The sequence below is a fragment of the Lissotriton helveticus genome, chromosome 1_1, assembly GCF_964261635.1.
Source record: "Lissotriton helveticus chromosome 1_1, aLisHel1.1, whole genome shotgun sequence".
NCBI lineage: Eukaryota > Metazoa > Chordata > Amphibia > Caudata > Salamandridae > Lissotriton > Lissotriton helveticus.
This window is the reverse complement of record NC_136057.1, coordinates 475,637,060-475,657,610: the sequence shown is the minus strand read 5'-3', so window position 1 is coordinate 475,657,610 and position 20,551 is coordinate 475,637,060. Positions and strand designations below refer to the sequence as shown.

General features: G+C 39.5%; 1 protein-coding gene across 1 annotated transcript in view; it reads right to left on the bottom strand.

Moving 5' to 3' along the window:
• Nucleotides 1-20,551, bottom strand: part of MYRFL (myelin regulatory factor like) — an 874,676-nt gene that overhangs the window by 247,153 nt on the left and 606,972 nt on the right. Inside the window, exon 15 of the mRNA XM_078673905.1 lies at nucleotides 19,595-19,660. Within this exon, the coding sequence (XP_078530031.1) occupies nucleotides 19,595-19,660 (66 nt within the window). The remainder of the gene's footprint in view (nucleotides 1-19,594; nucleotides 19,661-20,551) is intronic.

Below are 20,551 nucleotides of genomic sequence, written 5' to 3'. Positions count from 1 at the left end.
TGATATTTCTATGAGGGAACAGTCCTTCTGGGTCGCCAGACCTGTTTCTGATAGTGATTTGGTCCTTTCCTCTTCAAGCATCTTAGATTTTCGCTTCCGTTTTTTTGTCTCCCTTTTGGCAATTGTATTGCCCCAGACGCGACCTGACCTCATTCTACCCTCTGCTTGATTCAGCTTTCTTGTCACTTGTTTTTTTTTCAGTTTTTTCAGTTTTTTCCGCACGCAACTTGCCGTGATAATTTTGCTTAGAATTTTTTAAAGCAAGATCAATATCCAGTATCCAGTATCCTCTCAAGTGCGCCAATCGTGCCTCCCCTGCAACCCCCAATCCACTATTTTCACCCTCATGTAGCTTGCTTTAGGTGTTTAATTGTGTTTAATTGTTTTAGAATTTGACCCCTCGCCAGCAGTTCTGCTCAACCAGCCCCACCAGGCCCAACCCCACCAGGCCCGCCACTCCCCCAGGTGGAAATGTCCAATATAATAAGGCCCGGCACGGGACTTATTCCCTCGTCCAGTACTGCAATAGCTTGATAACTTGGTGACCCCACACAAAGTCACAAAGCCCCTTGGTGTCACAATCACTTTTGATAGCCTCCTCACAAAGTCACAGAGCCGCATGCAGTGGGTTCGGTACCCCTCCACCTTGCCCAAACCAGCACCAAAAAAATGGGCTCTGTATCCACCACAACAGACTGGATTTCCTCAGTAATATAGAGCAGTATAGAAGTATATAAGTTCAGGGTTAGTTATGGGTGATAAATCCTCACCCCACCCAGCTGCTGTTATTCCTTTGCTCCTTTTGCCCCCTTCGGAGGATGTATTCCCCCTTCACCTCACCTCCGCCTTAGCTCCGCCGTCTCCGCAACGACATCTTGCCTCCCAGCCTGTCTGCTCAGCTCCCAAGATCACCGCAAGAGCCGTGGAGCCGTGGAGCCCGCCAAACCCGCCAAATCTGCCGCCAACCGCAGCACAGGTGATACTGCAGCGCTACGGTGATGCGGCAGGGGGTGGTCCGCCGAACAGCAGCCGTCAGGGGAGGCAGCCGTCCCGGCAACAAGTTATGAGAAGGCAGCGGTACCGGCACTGGCAGCGGGAGGCCCGAGTGGTCAGAGGGGATCTGTGGAGTCCGTGAGCCGATGGAATGATAGTCCGATGGCAGACTCGGCTTCCAGCACGGCTCGCAGCATCTCGCTCACAGCTCGCAGGTACGTAACTCCTCCCATTCGAGAGAAGTCTCCTTTCACTCACGAAGGAAGGAACTCCGTGCACTTGCTCCACGCACTGTGAAGATCTGAGTTATGTTGGATTTGGAGTCAGAATAGTAAATTATTATGGTTTAATGTCCATAACTTTCCCTGAGTTATGTTAGATTTGGAGTTAGAATAGTAAATTAATATGGTTATTGTCCAGCACTTTCCCTCAGTTATGTTAGATTTGGAGTTAGAATAGTAAATTATTATGGTTTACTGTCCAGCACTTTCCCTGAGTTATGTTGGATTTGGATTTAGAATAGTAAATTATTATGGTTTACTGTCCAGCACTTTCCCTGAGTTATGTTAGATTTGGAGTTAGAATAGTAAATTATTATGGTTTACTGTCCAGCACCTTCCTGAGTTATGTAAGATTTGGAGTTAGAATAGTAAATTATTATGGTTTATTGTCCAGCATTCTTAGTGATTTATATACAGTTTGGAATTAGATTAGTTAATTTTTTTATTTACTATATAGTGTTTTATTTATTTTAATAGTATTTGGAATTATAATAAAAAAATTGTTTTTTTTGGTTTATTTATTTTATACAATATAAAAAAAAATGAACTTTTTATTATTATTTATATTTTTTAAATATTCTGTAATGTATTTTGAAGTATTTAAGATTATATTTAATAACATATGTATACAAATGAATTACACATTTTTTAACCGTTTATTATTTATATCACATGCTTGTAAAATTATAACGTACCATAGTAATAATTTCTTGTACAATAAACAGTCTTTATTGTGTTAGTTCTGTTTGTAGTTGGAAACATTTATACTTTTAAAAAAAATAACATTTGTATTTACTGATGTATAACATTGCAGTAATTCTAATATATACATTGTACATTTTAAAAAAAATGTTTTATTAATTAGCATGTTAAATTTTATTTTATTTTAATAACATTTAATGTGTTAATTAATTTACAAATATTTTGAATTTACAAAAAAATAACATTTGTATTTACTGATGTATTACATTGCAGTAATTCTAATATATACATTGTACATTTAAAAAAAAATGTTTTATTAATTAGCATCTTAAATTTTATTTTATTTTAATAAAATTTAATATGTTAATTAATTTACAAATATTTAGCATTTACAAAAGTATATACATTAAATTGTTAACATTTGTCTATTATAACTAAACAAAGAGTTAATTTTATAAACATATTTTTAATATACATTATTATTTTTGTTATATATATTTTAACATAAAATAAGTAATGTATATTTTACAATATTCATATGTTTATTTTAAACATTTTAAAAATCATAATTTTTTTTATTTGAATATTTTTTGTTTTGTTTTTATTCATTTTTATGGGGATTAAGTCCTGTTTTTGTTTTAATTATGCTGCCATTTTGTTTTCTTTAGTTCACTTTTTCGACTATCTACATCGTTGTTTGGGTAATTTGTGAAGACGGAACCTCGCGGTTGGGAGCTGCTTCGTGTTTGTGAATGTAAGTTTAATTTTTATTACTTTTAAGTTACTTTTAAGGAATTTTTTAGTTACTAGTAGTGTATATAGCGTACTTTGTTTACTATCTAATATGAATGTAATGTTAATGTTTTGCATTTAAGTATTACTGTATGTATTTTAATATGTTTTATATGTTGTTTATTCGCTTTGTGGGTTTATTATTGTTTTGGGTGGGTTCTGTATGTATGTACTTTATTTACAGGTGCGGGTTTTGGTGAACGGATGGAGTTGCTATCGTTTTTAAAAAAAAAAAATAAAGGAAAATGTTGTTACTAGTGTATTTTACTAGTTTATATACATTTCCTTTGTTTTCGGGATTTTGGTGCATTTTTTATCGTGAAATATTTTCGGGTTTTTATGGTTCCGTTTTCGAGAGGATTGCTACATTGGAATCTTTTTATACAGTTGTATTTTTTCATTTTTTGGGGTTTGTTTTAACTATGTGGATTGTTTTTTGCTTGGATTGTTTTTTAAAGCATCTATTTCGGAAAGATTCTACAGCTACAGAACCGTAAGTAATTATTTATTAATTTTTTGGGGTGGGTTATGTTTATTGGTGAGTTTGTATTTTAATTAGTTATATTATGTCTTGTGATATTAATTTCAAATTTATATTACATGACATAATTTAAGTAATATTAAAAAAAGGTGTGTGTTATATATGTTTTAATGGTTTGCTATTTGCATTTTTTAAAGGATGAATTTTGCTATTAGATCTATGTATTCTAGACCTTGGATACTTGGGTACATTCTTGTTTTTGGTTGGAGGTATTCGTACATATTTTAGTGTTTGTTTGCTTAGTTTTGGTCCTATTTTTGTTAGAGATTGTTCAATTCCTAGGGGCCCATTATGATGGCGGGCGGATTGCCCCCGCCAGTCTGGCGGTGGCCACCGCCAGCCTGGCGGGGGCGATCCGCCCGCCATCAACTCTCGTTTTCCCTCGGCGGACGGAATAATCTGTCCACCGCTTTTCCGCCCCGGTCGCCTTGCGGCAGGGGCGGTAAAGGAATAATATGGTGGCGGTGTCTATCAGACACCGCCAGCCATATTATAATAGGCATTTCACAAGGCATGCGGACTTCACTCTGGGGGCCCCCTGTGGGCCCCCAGAGTGAAGGACAGTAGGGGGTGCACACGGGGGGGTACCCATTTGCATTTACAGAGCGGCAGGCATCGCGTGGTGCCTGCCGCTTTGTAAATGCAAATGCTGGAAAGCATTTTTAGCATTGTGGCGGGCGGTGCAGAGAGCACTGCCCGCCACAATGCTAAAAATACAGGATGTGCCCGCCACTGTGGCGGGCACATCTTAATACAACCCCCGGGACCCCCGCCCTTATGGCGGGCGGTCCCAAACCCCGCTAGGATGACGGATGGACAAAGTCCGCCCGTCATCCTAATGAACCCCTTAGTTCTTGGTAGCTTTGTTCTTTTTTGATGCATTGGATTAGGTTGTGAAGTGTTGGTTGTGCTCTTCCTATTGTGGCTTGGAAGGCATTATGCCATCCTTCTACCGCGTTGTTTGTTTTGGCTTTTTGTGCTATAGTGCTAGTGTAGACATTCCACCAGGGAATTTGGAATTTAGGTTGTCTGCGATGACCTGTACGATGTAATCTTCCTACCCAGGTGTCTTCGAAATAGTCTAAGGAGGGAGTTACGTTTTTTTTCATTACTGCGGTAGAAAGGACTGTCAATTAATAAATTGTAGTAATTTGCGACTTCTGTTGTTGGGACGTATGCTAGTGCTATTAACTTTTTGATCTGGTAAGCAAAGTTGCTGTTTGTAGAGCATTCTATACTTAAGGTAGATTTTTGTAAGTGTCTCCATATACTTTGATTGTAGTGATAATAACACCCTTGTATTGCAGTGTGTGCGTATATTTTTAGTATAGCTTGTATCATAGCTATTTCAAAGTCTACTATGATTCTTTGCGGATAGTAATTATCTGTTAAATCTTTGATTGTTGTTAAGATTTCTATGTAGGTTGCATTTGTTTTATTTGGCAGCAATGTATAAATTAAGGGGATATTAGTTTCCTGGTATTTACCGTGGATGGTATAAAGTTGATAAAAAGGTTTTGGACACACTTTAAAAGTTCCATCCATCATCCATGTTTCACAATTTTTTTGTTTTTGCAAGTTGTTATTTGTTGCAAAAAGTAGAATTCTTTTATCATGGCTTTGGTTATCATACATCAAGAATTTGTCTTCTTTATGGGTAATAGTATATTCAGGATATATTTTAATTTCTTGAAAAGTTTGAGGTGGAGGTGGAGTTGGATTAGATGCTCTTTTAGTTTTGGCTATTAATCGTTTGAAGTTGGGGATTGAGGGTAACTGTCCTGTTACGTGTTCTGGGACTTTGGTCAATACATTTTTCAAAATTGTAGTGCTTGTTTGTTGGGAGCCTGTACTTGCTTCTCTAAGTGTTTCTAATACTTCTCTTACTTCTACTTCGGTCACATTGGGTGGGTGGTTATGCTCTCGTACATTTATAACATTGTTATCTACCATTGTAGCTCTACCATAGCATGCAGTTGAATAGTATTTGCTACATTTCCAATGTGTTTTGTTATCTTTGACTTTTTCTTGGGTGTAGGTATAACCCATGTAGCTGAGCATTATTTTTCCTTTTTGAGATGTTATAAAAGTAGCTCCTTCTGCCATTTCTAGGGTAGATCTGTGAAAACATATATATGTGTTTTTACTAAATATGTAATACATTTATTTCAATGTCTAGGTTTAATTAGTAAATTTACAATTATACTTACAATGTTGATGTTTTTAGTTTTTCTGATGTCTTTATTTCTTTTTATTGGAGTTTCACTGTTGTAATTTCTGTAGTTGTGGTACAGAACAGTTGTAATTTATAATATTGTTTGATACTTAGTTGTTTCTCTTTTGTTATTATTTATTTAAACTGTGAGTATACTTACTTAATTTTGTAGAAGCTGTTGTTTGCGTAGATGTAGTTTGGTAGATGAAGTTTGTTGAAGCTGAAAAAATAAGTATTTGTATTAGTTGTGAATTATATTTGTATTTATTTATAGCTCAGACAATGTAATTTCCTTTAAAACTTTAGTTAGCTATATGCTTATTTATTAGTTACATTTCTATGTAGGCATTGATAAGGCTGCTCATTATTTAGTACATTTATTCATTGTGGCTGTTGTTGGTATGTATTGTTTAAAAAAAAAAGAGAGCATTTATTTAGTTTAGGGAGTTTAGCTAAGTTTCTTGAGGCTTTAATAGTATATATAATGGGAGTTTACTTACTTGTGTTGTAGTATAATCTGTTGTAGTAGTTGTTCTAGGTGAGTATTCTTTTCTCTTCAGCAAAGTAACCGTTTTTCTTCGAGTTTGTTCCAAAAATGGTAATTTTAGTTAATTATGTAATTGTTTTTATAGTAGTTAGTTAAGTATTTCTGCATTTTGATTGGTTTGACGGCATTTATTTTAAATCCATTGGTTGAGAAGTTTAATTTGAAATTGGTATCCGTTATTTTTTAATGAGGCAGTTTTATTTGTTATTTAGTAGTAGTATATAAATAAAGATGTTTTGTATGTGTTTTATATTTATTATTATTCTTTGTAAAAATGTTTATATATGTAATGTGTTTTTAGGAAATTTATAAATTGAGTATATTTGAATTATTAAGTTTGTTTATATTTATTAGTGTATTAATAAATAATTTATACATATTTCAAGTATATAGTATATTTATATGTGTTTATTAAGTATTTATTTAAAAGGTAATAATAATTAAAATTTTATTTTTTTGAGAGAATTGTGTATTTAATATTAAAGAAATATGTCGATATTTTTTGTATTTGTAAAGAGGCTGTATGTAAGTCGATAATAGTGGTGTCGATATTTCTGTAGTGTCTCATAATATTTTAAATATTTTCGATAATTTTGTAGTCGATATTTTAGTAGTCGATATAATTAAAAACAATATTTTTTTAGTCAATAATAAAATATCGATATTTGTGTAAATCTTTGTATAAGTATATGGTGACGATATATTTGTTAACGATATTATTGCGCCGATATTTTTGTAGGTCGGTGATTTTGTTATCGATATTTGATCAGGGATCCGGCAGATTCTAGGTTGTGGAGGGCTTTGTAGGCGTGTGCGAGGATCTTGAACTGGTATCTCTCCCGAATGGGGAGCCAGTGGAGGGCGATGTGAGTTTGTTTGGGGAGGTCCATGATAGGTCTGGCTGCAGCATTCTCTATGGTCTGGAGACTTCTGCGGAGCAGGGTGGAGGTGCTGGTGTAGAGGGCGTTAACATAGTTGAGGTGGCTGGTGACGAGGGCCTACGTGAAGGTCTTTCTAGTGTTGGTTGGGATCCACCTTAAGATTTTGCAGAGCATACAAAGTGTGTGGAAGCAGGAAGAGGTGACTGTGTTGACTTGTCATTTCATGGTCAGTTGGATATCGAGAATGATGTTGAGGTTGCATGCATGATAGGTTTGGTGTGGGTCCAAGTTCTGGAGACCGCCAGCTGTGGTCCCATGCGGAGGTGTTCTTCCTGAAGACTAGTACTTCAGTTTTTTCTGAGTTGAGTTGGAGGCAGTTGTCTCTCATCCATTTGGCTACTTTGGTCATGGCGCTTCAGAAGTTGGTTTTGGTGTTGGAGCGGTCCTAGATGGGTGAGAGGATCATTTGAGTGTCATCTGTGTAGGAGATTATGCTGAGTTTCTGAGATCTGATGACAGAGGGGGTCATGTGGATGTTGAACAGGATGGGGCTGAGAGATGATCCTTGTGGTATGCCACATATGATATCTTTGGGGGGGTGAAGAGATGCAGTAGGATGCTCTGTGTGCATCCTGTAAAGAAGGAGGCGATCCACTTGAGAGCATCTTGCTGAATGCCTATGTTGTAGAGTCTGTTGATGAGGGCGTACGGAGTAGACTGTGTCAAACATCGCGGAGAGGTCAAAGAGGATCAGGGCCACACTTTCTCCACGGTCAAGCAATGTTCAAATGTCGTCTGTAGGGGCAATCAGTGAGGTCTCAGTGCTGTGGTTGGCACGGAATCCTGATTGTGAGGTGTTCAATCAGTGGTTTTGTTGCAGGGATTTGGGGAGCTTCTTGTTGATGGCTTTCTCTGGTATTTTGTCTGGGTAGGGGAACAGGGCTGATGTTGGCGTAGGCTTTCTTTAGGAGGGGTCTGACGTCTGCATGTTTTCATCTGTCCGGGATGGCTGTTGTGGAGATGGAGGTGTTTAGGATAATGGTGAGTTATGTGCTGATTGGGTTTATTGCATGGTTGTAGAGGTGCCCCTCCATCTGTACCTGTCTGTCACAGATGGAGGGGCAATGACAGCACAGGGGGAGCAGCAGTGGTGGTACGAAGGGTGGCTGCCAGCAGACTGCTGTGCTGGCATTGTTGATGAGAGGCTGCAGGCACTGGCGGTTGGCTGGGGCCCTTTTCAGCTGCCTCCTCCTCCTGGGCCATCAGCTGCTGGTACTCTGTTCGCATGGCCTCCAGCTTCTGCCCTTGCAGCCTGGCTGCTATAGATTGTCTAGAAGGATGACCAGCAGATTGTACCTATTTCTATAAAGAAAAATGACAAATTATAAACAATGCTCTGTGCAAAGCACTTGTGTAAAATTATGTAGTGGCACAGTAGCAGTACTTTGCTGGTCTCCTAGGGCCATTTGATTTTGATGTGGTAAGAGTCACAGCCATTACCCACACATGCCTCACATAAAAGTAAAGGTGAATGGCAAATGCACAAACTGGCTGAAAGGAATTAAGGCAGAATAAAAGCACTCTATTCTTTTAAAGGATGTCCTAGTAAAAACTAAACAGGCACTCTGTGTGGTAAAATAAATGAGGCAGTATTCACTATGGAGTACAAAAATTCTCTTGATGTGCAAAATAAATGGAGGCATGCTAGCTGGCACTCTAGTTGTACTCTTTAGTCGTTCTTTGCTACTCTCTGCAGACTGCAGCTGGGGCACCTGTAATGGACAATTTTGTTATTCCAATGGCCCTGCCTTTCTCCAAAATGACTTTCAATTTTACCGTTACCACAAGGCAGATGAATAATAATGAATGATACACGTCACATATGAAATCATGCGGCCATCCTGTCTACTGTAAGTAGACGTGGGAAAAGCAATGCACTGTAGTACAGGAAAAGGATTAAGGAACGGGATATAGATTGTATTTGGTATGTTCGTCACAGACTATCCCAACCCGTAAAAGTCAAGGCACTTACTTAGTCCCACTTTACTTCCTGGCCACATCCTACACCACAATTTATAATTAATTTTTTCCAACAAATACATTCACTTGCCAATAAAGAGAGGAAACTTCTTATGGTACTTATCGTAAGTTAGAGGGATTAGGCCAGGTAAGTAGACATTTTACTACAGAATAGTGGGGTGTCACTGATCATCATCATGTGCCTACGCTTTGACTAGTGAGTCACTGTGTTTGACAAATGTTGAAAGTGAAAAATTTGAGCAGATGGTAATCTGTTACGAAAGCCATGATGAAATACATCACTTGGCCAGATAAATGTGGCACATGCCAAGAATGGATTTTTCAAATTTTTGGAATGCCTGGGACAGCATTTAGGAAAGAATAAAGGAGTGAAGTACGAGAAAGTGGGCACTGGGAGGGAAGAGAAACATACCTTGTTTTTGCATTGACATGCATTGAAAACTTTGTAAATGCCGCATTAACTGAAGCAGGTGCACATTGCACAGACAGCCAACACGGCAGTGGCAAACTGAACCATGCAGCAGTTAGGTAATCATGGGTGGTACTAACAAAATTCAATGGGTAGGGAGGGAGGTGATGATTGATGATGGGGGGATATATTATATCTGCGTTGCTTAAAACATCCTGGGAATCAAAGGAGTAGACAGAAATTCCACTCCAACCCTTTGAATCAAAGCTTTGATAAAACCATTCCAAAGAAGCTAAGTAGGTGAGCCACTACTTGAATAAATAAGCAAGCTCTTCTTCATCCAAGCAATTGTCCATTCATCATTTCAATCATTGTTCTGGTATTCTTCACCTTTGGCTTTGATACACAACGTCTAAGCCTTGCATTTTATCATCCAGTCTTCACCATTGAAAACTATCCATCCATATATATCCATCCATCCTTCCAACATGACTCTCAACTAACCTTTCACCAACATCCATTTACCTACCCACACATACTTTCACCCATCCTGCTTTAACACACCTGGTATTCCTTTCACCCATCCAGGCATGCATCCTTTTAATCATATACCTTTTCACCCACCCAGACAGGCATCCTTTAACCCACATACACTTTCATCCATCCATGATCCACCGATGCATCCTATCACCCACCTATATGCATCCTCTCACCCACGCATCCTTTCACTTGTATTACATTTCCCCTTCTTTTCTCCTTCTATCCCTTTTTCCCTTTTTCATCAACCGATCATTGTTAAAGTTCATTATGAACCTTTGTCTGCTGAGTTACAAATAGAAGAGACCATTAACTACTCAACCCTCGCTGTATCTGCTAAAGCAGGGTGTTCATGAGTCAAGAACCTTGCAGTCAGTATTTTGCTAATTGTCAATAGGCAAGCAATGTGACTTACCACCGCCTGTCCCTGCCGCATTTGGGACTTCCCGGCCCCAGTACTGGTGGCTAGTACGGCTAGAAAACATTACACAATTTAGATGCCAGATTTGCCTCCCCCAATTGTTTTTATTAACAAAATACAACTACAAAAAATCACTACCGTTCAGTTGCAGTATCTTCTATCAAAATATCATGTAGGCCATTTTGTTAGCTGGCAATGTTGGAAAAGCCAGGTAGTCAAGTCAACCAAAACAAAACCTTTTTGTAATGAAGGGACAGAGCTATGATGAATCTGAGTCATTGAAGAACAATTTCGGGGTGGAATAATTGGTTATGGTTGGCAAATGCAATGGGGCTGTTCTCATACTTCCACCAATGCTGCACTGTCATGAACTGCTGGTATACTATGGTAATAATACATACACCAGATTGGGGAGGGACCCCCATGACTATGGCTACTCTCTCGTGTTACTGTTTGAGCATGATTAAAAAAAAGAAAGTCTTCTCAACAAACATGAGTAGAATACCTTACTTTGGGCATGCAATCTACAAAGTAGAGTACCTGACCTAAAATGGGTTTCTGAGTCTTCCAGTACTAGCCCACAAGATATATAAGGGGAAAGAGAAAGCTTATTGTCAAAGCAGAAGAAATGAAGCTATAGATAGATTTGTACAGATAGTTTGAAACCTAGTACATAAACATTAAATATAGAAAATAAGTGAATAGGATAATGCAGGAATAAGAATAATTTAGCTAACATTGGACAGAACAAAGAGAAAACAAATTAGGAGACAGGCACAGTAAAAAAAAAAGGAAAACAATTCTACATGTGGAGCTGTAAAAGTTAGGGAGGACTTACTGGGGCCAGCAGACCCATCTGAAACTTGTAGAGGCACCTCTGGCACCCTCACACGCCTCTGTCATTCTGGCCCTCTTCTTGCCCCTGTATGCTGATGTAAGAAATAAAGAAAAGAAAATAAAAAAGACTAGTTGACAGTTAATAATCTCCCAAAAAATATTTAGACAGGCAAAGGCAAACGCAGTAACTTTGAACTTTTCTAAATCCGATCACCTATAGTACTAGTACCGTGGACCTATTCCTGATGTCCTTGACTTAACCCTATTCCAAATTTCCTAAGCTACATTTTGGATCTCCTAATAAATTGCATTGAATGCTCTTTGCTTCTTATCTCTCAACATCTCAACCCCCTTTGAAGGGCCAACTCAGTTTGCATTTTCAAAACATAGATGCATGCATACTACACATCACTGGGAGATTGCCTGGGATGGTACGAGCTACAAAAAGAAAGGCACAGAGAAGTGAGAGAACGCTAGCTCACTAATACTATTAAATACCACTATCTTAGTGACAGGACAGAGGAGCCTCTGCATGACTTCTTAAATATTCAGCCCAAGCGAGCGCCAACAAATAGGATTAGGTAGCGTTGAGCACCTGTTTAGATGATTATCACATAATATTTGTAACGTAAACTTAACTTACCTCCGAATGTGAGTAGCATGCTTGCTATTCGGAAAAAAGATATTAGCATAGAACACAACAAATAAATAATTTTTACTCACCAAGCCTCACAACCTCAATGCCCAGCAGGTTGAGCAGGTACTGTTCCCTATCATGTCTGCCCACCGGTGCGTCAGCTGTTGTTGAGTGCACCGGACCCCAGTGCTGCGGATCACACACTGGGACACCCTCTCTCATTGCTATGAATGCTCCTGGAGGCCATAAATACTGCCAGGCCTGCCACCATCTGCCAGGGTGGATAGTGATGGTGCTGCCCGTAAATAACTAGCACAGAAAAATGGAAAAAATGGCACAGGGCTGCACCCGTTTGCAGTGCCACTGAACGTAGGTAGGTGGCTGGTGTTATGTTATGTTATGTTATGTTAATTATTTATTTCTATAGCGCGCGGCTACTCAAAGAGAGTGTCCCGGCGCTTTATTGGAGAAAGAGACAAAACTGCAACATACTAACATAACACCAGATAAAAAACTAACAGAAGAGTGGGCCAAAGATTCACGGAAGACCGGCTACTGAGTGAACAGCCAAGTTTTAAGGCCTTTCCTAAAAGCCAGTAGACTGGTGGCTCCCCGCAGGGCCAGTGGTAAAGAGTTCCACAACTGAGATGCCAACAGTCCAAAAGAGCGGCCTCCGAGGCGCGCTTTCTTTACCCGGGGGACAACAGCAAGGTACAGGGCTTCCGACCTCAGAGACCTGGTCGGATGATAAAAGACCAGCCTCTTTTGGAGGTACTTGGCTCCCTCCTTGTGAAGAGCTTTGTAGGTGCTGCGGGAAGTTTGGGGGGTGGCCTGGCACTGCCGCTTTCCTGCTCTGCCATGGCGCTGGTTGTGGAGAAGATGAGCACTAGGAAAAGGTAGGAAGGAAGGCAGTAAAAAAAAATGAGGAAGTAAAGGGAAAATTGAAAAAAGTATAAAAATGATGAAAAAACACAAAAACAATTACAAAAAATGTAAAATACACAAACACAAAGACACACACTAATATAATAAACAAAAATGAGGGGTAAATAAGTTTGATAGGGGGAGAATTAAAGAGATTAAAGAAGGATTGAAAAAATAGGCCCAGCACTATAAACAGAGCAACAAACAAGATGGTCGCGCCCATGTGAACTGTGTTTTGCCATCCGCGCATGATTTCCAGTGCGAGGATGCAATTTGTGCCAAAGAAAACATAATACATCACACAAATGAGAGTGCTGAGTTGTTTTGCCCGCTTTAGGAAGTCCGTGTAGTGCAGGGGAGTTTTTGGGCCAATTCGCAGAGTTCAACGTAGCACAACTCTGGGAACTCTGCCTAGGCCTTGTATTAAGTTGTTAGTGACATGGATCATGGATGTATCGAACAAATTCAAGTTTGACAACCTTATATGTAGATCTCAAAGGGCCAGATTCAAATATTTATTTAAGTGTAAGGAACATATGTAGATGATTCGTTTAAGAGTGCAGCTTCGCTTTTCGGCTCATAAAATTTGTATCTAAACCCAATAAGTTGCTCATAATATCACACCAGGTTGGTGTAATATTATGTTGTAGTAAATCTTCCCCTTGGCATCGGAAGTAGGCAGTCTAGTGATGTGATGTATTCCTGTAGATTCTGTATCGATCCCCCTATTCCTGACCCTATTCTGGTTAACAAACTAACAAGTTAACTAGCAGCCATCCCATGAGGCAGAAAACCCCCATGATGCAGGAACCGTTATCTGATAAAGCCACACTACGGCACAGGAACGTGTTATCTGATTAGGTCATAACGCTTGCCATCTAATTAGACAAGCGATATTCCTCCAGCCCCTGATAAGGCATACGGAGTTCTCAAAACAAATCAAACCTATGACAACCTGGGAAAAACCCTACGGCCATTGTTTTGATTTCACCGAGAACTTCAGCAAAAGAATGTGCTAACGACCAGGTCGTATGACATCCTTATTGACGTATCTATGTCCATCCTTACGTCAATCTCGGCACCTTAAAGGTATAAATATTACCGATATTGCCCTATGCAAACACACGCGGTGGTGACGAGATCGGAGCAGCCAGACTTGCCGAAGCCCAGAGCAGAGCAGACCCCGCTGGCGCAGCCCCGCCTTCCTGACGCGCTGAGAACGAGAAGCCGTTTTTCTCCTGCCGAGAAATCCAGCTCCGGCGCTTCCGGGTAGCCCTCGCAGGCAGCCTGGAATATCGAGACCAGAGACGAGAGATACCATCCCTCATCCATCCTAGATTCCAGGTACAGAACTGAATAACCCCTCACAGAGAATTCTTTAGTCAGTCACTTGGCAAAAACAAACTTAACTTAAACTGTAACTTTCTATTCCCGCCCACGCATTAGACTTAGGTCAGGTACACGGGGTAGGCGTAGTTAGAAACACCAGTTGAGTACGAGTAGTCAAATGTATATGTGTATGTAATATATTTTATTCATTTTAAACCTTCATATGGCTTAGAAACCATATCAATGTTTTTACAGTATTATTTTATACTTCTGCTCTTAATGTATGCACTTTACTTAACCATAAGTATTGCAATAATATCAATCCATTTCTCTTGTATGAGAAAAGAGACTGATCAATAAATAACATCTTTTATTGAACACGCCCGTCTCTTCCTTTTCTCTACAATCTGATGAGACTAAGAATGCACGTACTGACTGAGTAAAATAAATTGCCTTTTGTTCACACGACTCTCGAGATACACTCTTGATTAGGGGAGAGCAAAGTTGTCATGTTCTATGGTTGTCAGAAACTAAATCCCTTCTTGTCTATCCAGCGAGGTTCAACTCCTCCTTGCCTATTCGAGAAAGTTTCTAGTGAACTCTGAGCTAGCTGGCAAACCCAAAACTTTAAGTCTAATATCGACAGTAGTAGACCTAGTTAACGTCTGGTCTAGGCCTATACTATTGAAGGTATTATTCCAATGCGCAGAGCCTATTGGGATAATAGGAACTACACTACAGTGAGACAATGCATTGAAACGTGTATGCACACACAAACAACGTTAGAGTTTGTACGTATTCATAACCTATCTCCCAACCCATTTTCATTTCAGAATTATTTACAGATTTATTCCTGTCTTGGGAAGTGGTAAAACAGTTTCTGGGATGAGAAGTGAGAAGAAATCATAGGCAAAATTATGGGTGTTGTAGGGGAAAGTCTTTCTAAATGGTGTAAAATATTTTCCGTGGTGAGAAAAAAGCAATGCAAATTATACACTACTAGCAGCCCGTCCCGACGTTGTCCGTGTATGAATTGCTGCCGGCCAGTAGTATATTGTTTTGTAGAATTTCGTTTTGATAGCATTTCTTCTCTGTGACAGGCCTGTGAAACACTCCGATTCACAGTGCACTGCTGATGTACTTAAGAGTGCGCGTTCAGTAGTGTGTGAACTCGAATTTCCCTACTTTATTTTTCCTTGTAATATTATATAGCGCGAACTCGACAACATGGCATGAGCACAATTTACATTACAGAAGAACACATTCATTTGTGGTAGGCACAGTGAGACAAAGCGATTTGCCTGGAATCACAGGATGTTGAGCTGATGCCGAGATTCGAACGTAGCTCCTCAGCTCTAAAGTTTGCAATTCCAGAACTTGTGGCGGGAGGTGTGTCTATAAATGTATGTCGGTGCTGGCCATCAATGAGAGAGACCTGTGCATTTTTCAAATGGGTGGTGAAAAAATATGAGTATGTTGCTGGAGATGTGGGCCGCCGTGCCACCAATGTACTTACCGGGGGAGGGTACACACCCATTATTCCGCAACTTTCTTTCCGCATACCATCACTCCGCATACTTTCATTACGAAAGTACCATGACTCCGCAATGCCATTATAACGGATCTATGATGTTACAACGCGTTATTTTACAACGCAGACCGTTACATCGCAATTTTTACAATGCAGGATCCATTACAACGCATGGCATTACAACGCATGGCATTACATCGCAGATGCTATTACAACGCATGGCATTACATCGTAAGTATAGGTAAGTATACCTTTTTAAAAAAAATGTAATTATTTTAATTTAATTAAATTATTTTAATTAAAATAATAGTAATTATTTATTTAAATTAATTTTAATAAAAAATGTAATTAATTTTATTTAATTAATATAATTAAATTAGTTTAATTTAAATATTTTTTTGATTGTAATTAAAATAAATTATTTAAAATAATGTATTTAATTTAATTATTTTAATTAAGAAATGTAATTAATATAATATAATTAATTTTATTTAACTTAAAAACACCCCTGTACCCCAAAACCCAAACCCTGCCCTGAAACCTAAAAACACCCCTGTACCCCAAAACCCAAACCCTACCCTGAAACCTAAAAACACCCCTGTACCCCAAAACCCAAACCTTGCCCTGAAACCTAAAAACACCCCTGTACCCCAAAACCCAAACCCTGCCCTGAAACCTAAAAACACCCCTGTACCCCAAAACCCAAACCCTACCCTGAAACCTAAAAACACCCCTTTACCCCAAAACCCAAACCCTACCCTGAAACCTAAAAACACCCCTGTACCCCAAAACCCAAACCCTGCCCTGAAACCTAAAAACACCCCTGTACCCCAAAAACCAAACCCTGCCCTGAAACCTAAAAACACCCCTGTACCCCAAAAACCAAACCCTACCCTGAAACCTAAAAACACCCCTGTACCCCAAAACCCAAACCCTACCCTGAAACCTAAAAACACCCCTGTACCCCAAAACCCAAACCCTACCCTGAAACCTAAAAACACCCCTGTACCCCAAAACCCAAACCCTACCCTGAAACCTAAAAACACCCCTGTACCCCAAAACCCAAACCCTACCCTGAAACCTAAAAACACCCCTGTACCCCAAAACCCAAACCCTGCCCTGAAACCTAAAAACACCCCTGTACCCCAAAACCTAAACCCTACCCTGAAACCTAAAAACACCCCTGTACAAAATTACTTAAATTAATAAATTTAATTTATAATATTTAAAAACATAAATAAATATTTTTATTTATTTTTATTTATAATTAATATTAATTAAATCATTTATATAATATTAAATAAAATTAAAATAAATTATATACTTACCAATACTTACGATGTAATGGTATGCGTTGTAATAGCATCTGCGATGTAATGCCATGCGTTGTAATGCCATGCGTTGTAATGGATCCTGCGTTGTAATAGCTGCGTTGTAACAGCATTACGACGTAAAAGTTGCGTTGTAAGTGATACACACCCATTATAACGCATGGCATTACATTTTATATGCTTTTACCATGCATACATTTACAACGAAATTCGTAAAAGCATGTTTTTTTTTAATGTTTGGATAAGGTAAGTATGGGTATAGGGGTATATGTTTTGGGGTACTGAGGTATATGTTTTGGGGTGTTTGGGTATTTTAAGGGTTCAGATATAGTTTTGGGTTTGGGTTATGGGGTACAGGGGTAGTTTTAGGGTTTAGGGATAGGTATGGGTTTTGGGGTAGAGGGTTTTTTTTAGGGTTCAGTGCTAGGTTTGGGTTTTGGGGTATAGGGGTATTTTTAGGGTTCAGGGGTAGGTTTGGGTTTTGGGGTAAAAGGGTATTTTAAGGGTTCAGGGCTAGGTTTGGGTTTTGAGGTACAGGGGTATTTTTAGGGTTCAGGGCTAGGTTTGGGTTTTGGGGTACAGGGGTATTTTAGGGTTCAGGGCTAGGTTTGGGTTTTGGGGTACAGGGTTATTTTTAGGGTTCAGGGCTAGGTTTGGGTTTTGGGGTACATGGGTATTTTTATGGTTCAGGGGTAGGTTTTGGTTTTGGGGTACAGGGGTATTTTAAGGGTTCAGGGCTAGGTTTGGGTTTTGGGGTACAGTGGTATTTTAGGGTTCAGGGGTGGTTTTGGGGTACAGTGGTATTTTTAGGGTTCAGGACTAGGTTTGGGTCTTGGGGTACAGGGGTATTTTTAGGGTTCAGGGGTAGGTTTGGGTTTTGAGGTACAGGGGTATTTATAGGGTTCAGGGCTAGGTTTGGGTTTTGGGGTACAGGGGTATTTTTAGGGTTTAGGGATAGGTTTGGGTTTTGGGGTACAGGGTATATTTAAAGGGTTAAGATGGGTTAGTGTTTAAGGGTGTTGGGGTATTTTAAGGAGTAAGGGTGGGTTATGATTATGGGGTGCAGGTGTATTTAAAGGGAGCAGGGTGGGATTTGCACACGATATGAGACATGGCATGAAGGGCGGAGCAAACCACACGCCCCCAGCGTTTGTCACGCCCCCAGCACACACCCACAGCACAACGCAGACACGCCCACAAGGGACTACTTTGCTGGCACGGTTCTTTTACCTTTTAAATGTATATGGTGGGTGTCTGTATAGCCTATGTCCTTCTGCTGCAACTGCCCTTTCCAACGCTGTATTGGGTGTTCTGATTGGTGCTGTGGTTCCTGAGATTACCCGCCTCAAAGGTTTGGGCTCTCTCTTTATTATATTAGTATAGATGTGCAATTGTGCAATAGCTTATAATTGTGGGTTCCCAAGTACTGATAAAACCCTTCGAGAATATAAATAATGTGTAAATCTAGCCTAAAATGTAGAAGTAAATCAACAGGTATATGGACAATTGCTTGAAAAGGCTTGGGCACTAATTTTGAGTTTGGTGGACAGTACAATCTACTAAAATGATGGTCTGCCCACTCCATTTATAGTCAGGCATACCATCATGTTTCTGCCCCAGCTGACTCTGCTGAAGTTCCAACTGAATTAGGAATTTGACCACCTGATGATATACACAGTCACACATAGATCTTGCTGATATCATCCACTCTCTGTTTGTTTTTTAATCATACCCCAGGATATCACGAATAAAAGTAAAAGGTAGTAATCTGGAGGTATTTTTAATTGTTAATTCACGCACTTAGTCACACATCACATCACCTCAAAAGAACCAGCTCCACTGCAACCAGGTGTTGAAGTACAGCCAGGTGGCATTCGGCCGCCTGGCTGGGACCCGATGATGAAGCATAACACCAACCAGGTTGGTGTGTGAGGGTTTTTATTAATAACCTTTAGAGGTGCTATCACTTCACATACGTCAGACAACTTCAGTTCCTGGCCGTTCTATTTTGTTTATCAATATATTACTTGGGGCATGGACGGCTGTCTGATAGTCCTTACTCTCTACCTTGTTTTCAAAAACCAACAGAATTAGGGCCATCAATGTAAGTGCAACAGAACAACTGCCTTATTTAGAGCAGGCAGTCTGATGCACATATTTTTCGTTTTGGAACTTCCAGGAATAGCCTGTAAATCCGTATGAGAAAAAGAAAAAGGGCCCCACACCTTGGGAGAAACTTCCAGGGTGTTTTCAAGTATTTTGTTTTTATTTTACAAAAACAAACAAAACCCCTAGTTTTAATTTTAAAACAAAAACGCTTGCTGAGCAGCTGTATAAAACATTAACAGCTGATCAGCAAACTTTGAATGACTTAAGAGAAGCCACTTTTTTGCAGCTCCTCGGAAGGCATAAATATGCCAGTAAGGCACATGGAGAACTCTAAATGTGGCAGCTTATACAGCAGTAGTTATTACGCCTGCTACCATGGCAGATGGTGGGCCGCTCACTGAAGCTCGAATAAGGCAGGCTAGCACGGCTCAATGCTCAGCTTCTGAGTGATAGTCTGTCAATCTGCACTCAAGTGTGTATAGGAGTCACAGAACAAGACACAGAAAAGGTGTATAATGCTTTTTGTATTCAACAAACCTTTTTCCATTTCACTGGAACTCTGTATCCTTGGTGTGAGGCTCTTCCAACTGCATTACTTCTTCTGTAAGGAAAAGTATCATAAATCACATACAGTTGGCATAGACAGTGCACAGGCCTGCAGCGCTTGTTTAGATTCATATATTTATTATGCATTTATTGCCAAATAACAGAGGACAAGTGCTGCAAAGGTTACATAGTGTGCCGCAGGCAAAATGGAGGTGAAAATACATGAACAATCCAAGAGAAACTCCAGTAAACGTAGGCAATGAGAACAAGTGGAAAAAGTGATGATGGTAGCAAGTGATAGTTAAGAAGAAAGTCTTTTAATTCTCATTTAAGAGCAAAGATGATAAGAAGGTGAGAGTGTGAATAGAAGATGAAATAGATGTCCATACTTTGGATGCAGAACCGGAGAAAGCCTGTTTAATGGTTCATTTTGTACTGAAGACACATGTTTCAAGTAAAAGTGTGTTAACAATGAATAGTTGGTGAGTGCAGGAACTTAGCCTGTTCTCTGTGGTACACCAAAGTTGTCACCTTTTGCTGAACCCTATATTTTTGCTGGCTTTAGAACTCTGTGTACTGTACCCCTACTAACCAGTAGTAAAGTGCCTGTACTCCCCTTCTAATCATGGCCTTCTTATTCCTGATTGACATTTGACTAGCCTGTATGTTCCTCGTATATGGTATAAAAAAAGTGCACCCAGGGCCTGTAAGTTAAATGCCAGTTGCAAACATGGCTTCAGGCCTACTCTGAATAGCCTGACTGATGGATTGTAGACACGTGACCTGTCAAAATAAACCCTTTTGACAGGTACAACCCTTTATTTTAAATATTAGTAAGTCACTATTATTTGAGTCTTGTGACCCAAAAGTTAAGGTGCATGGTATTTAAAATGGTACATTAGTCTTGAATACACCTCATGCTTCTTTCATCCATTAAATCCAATTTAA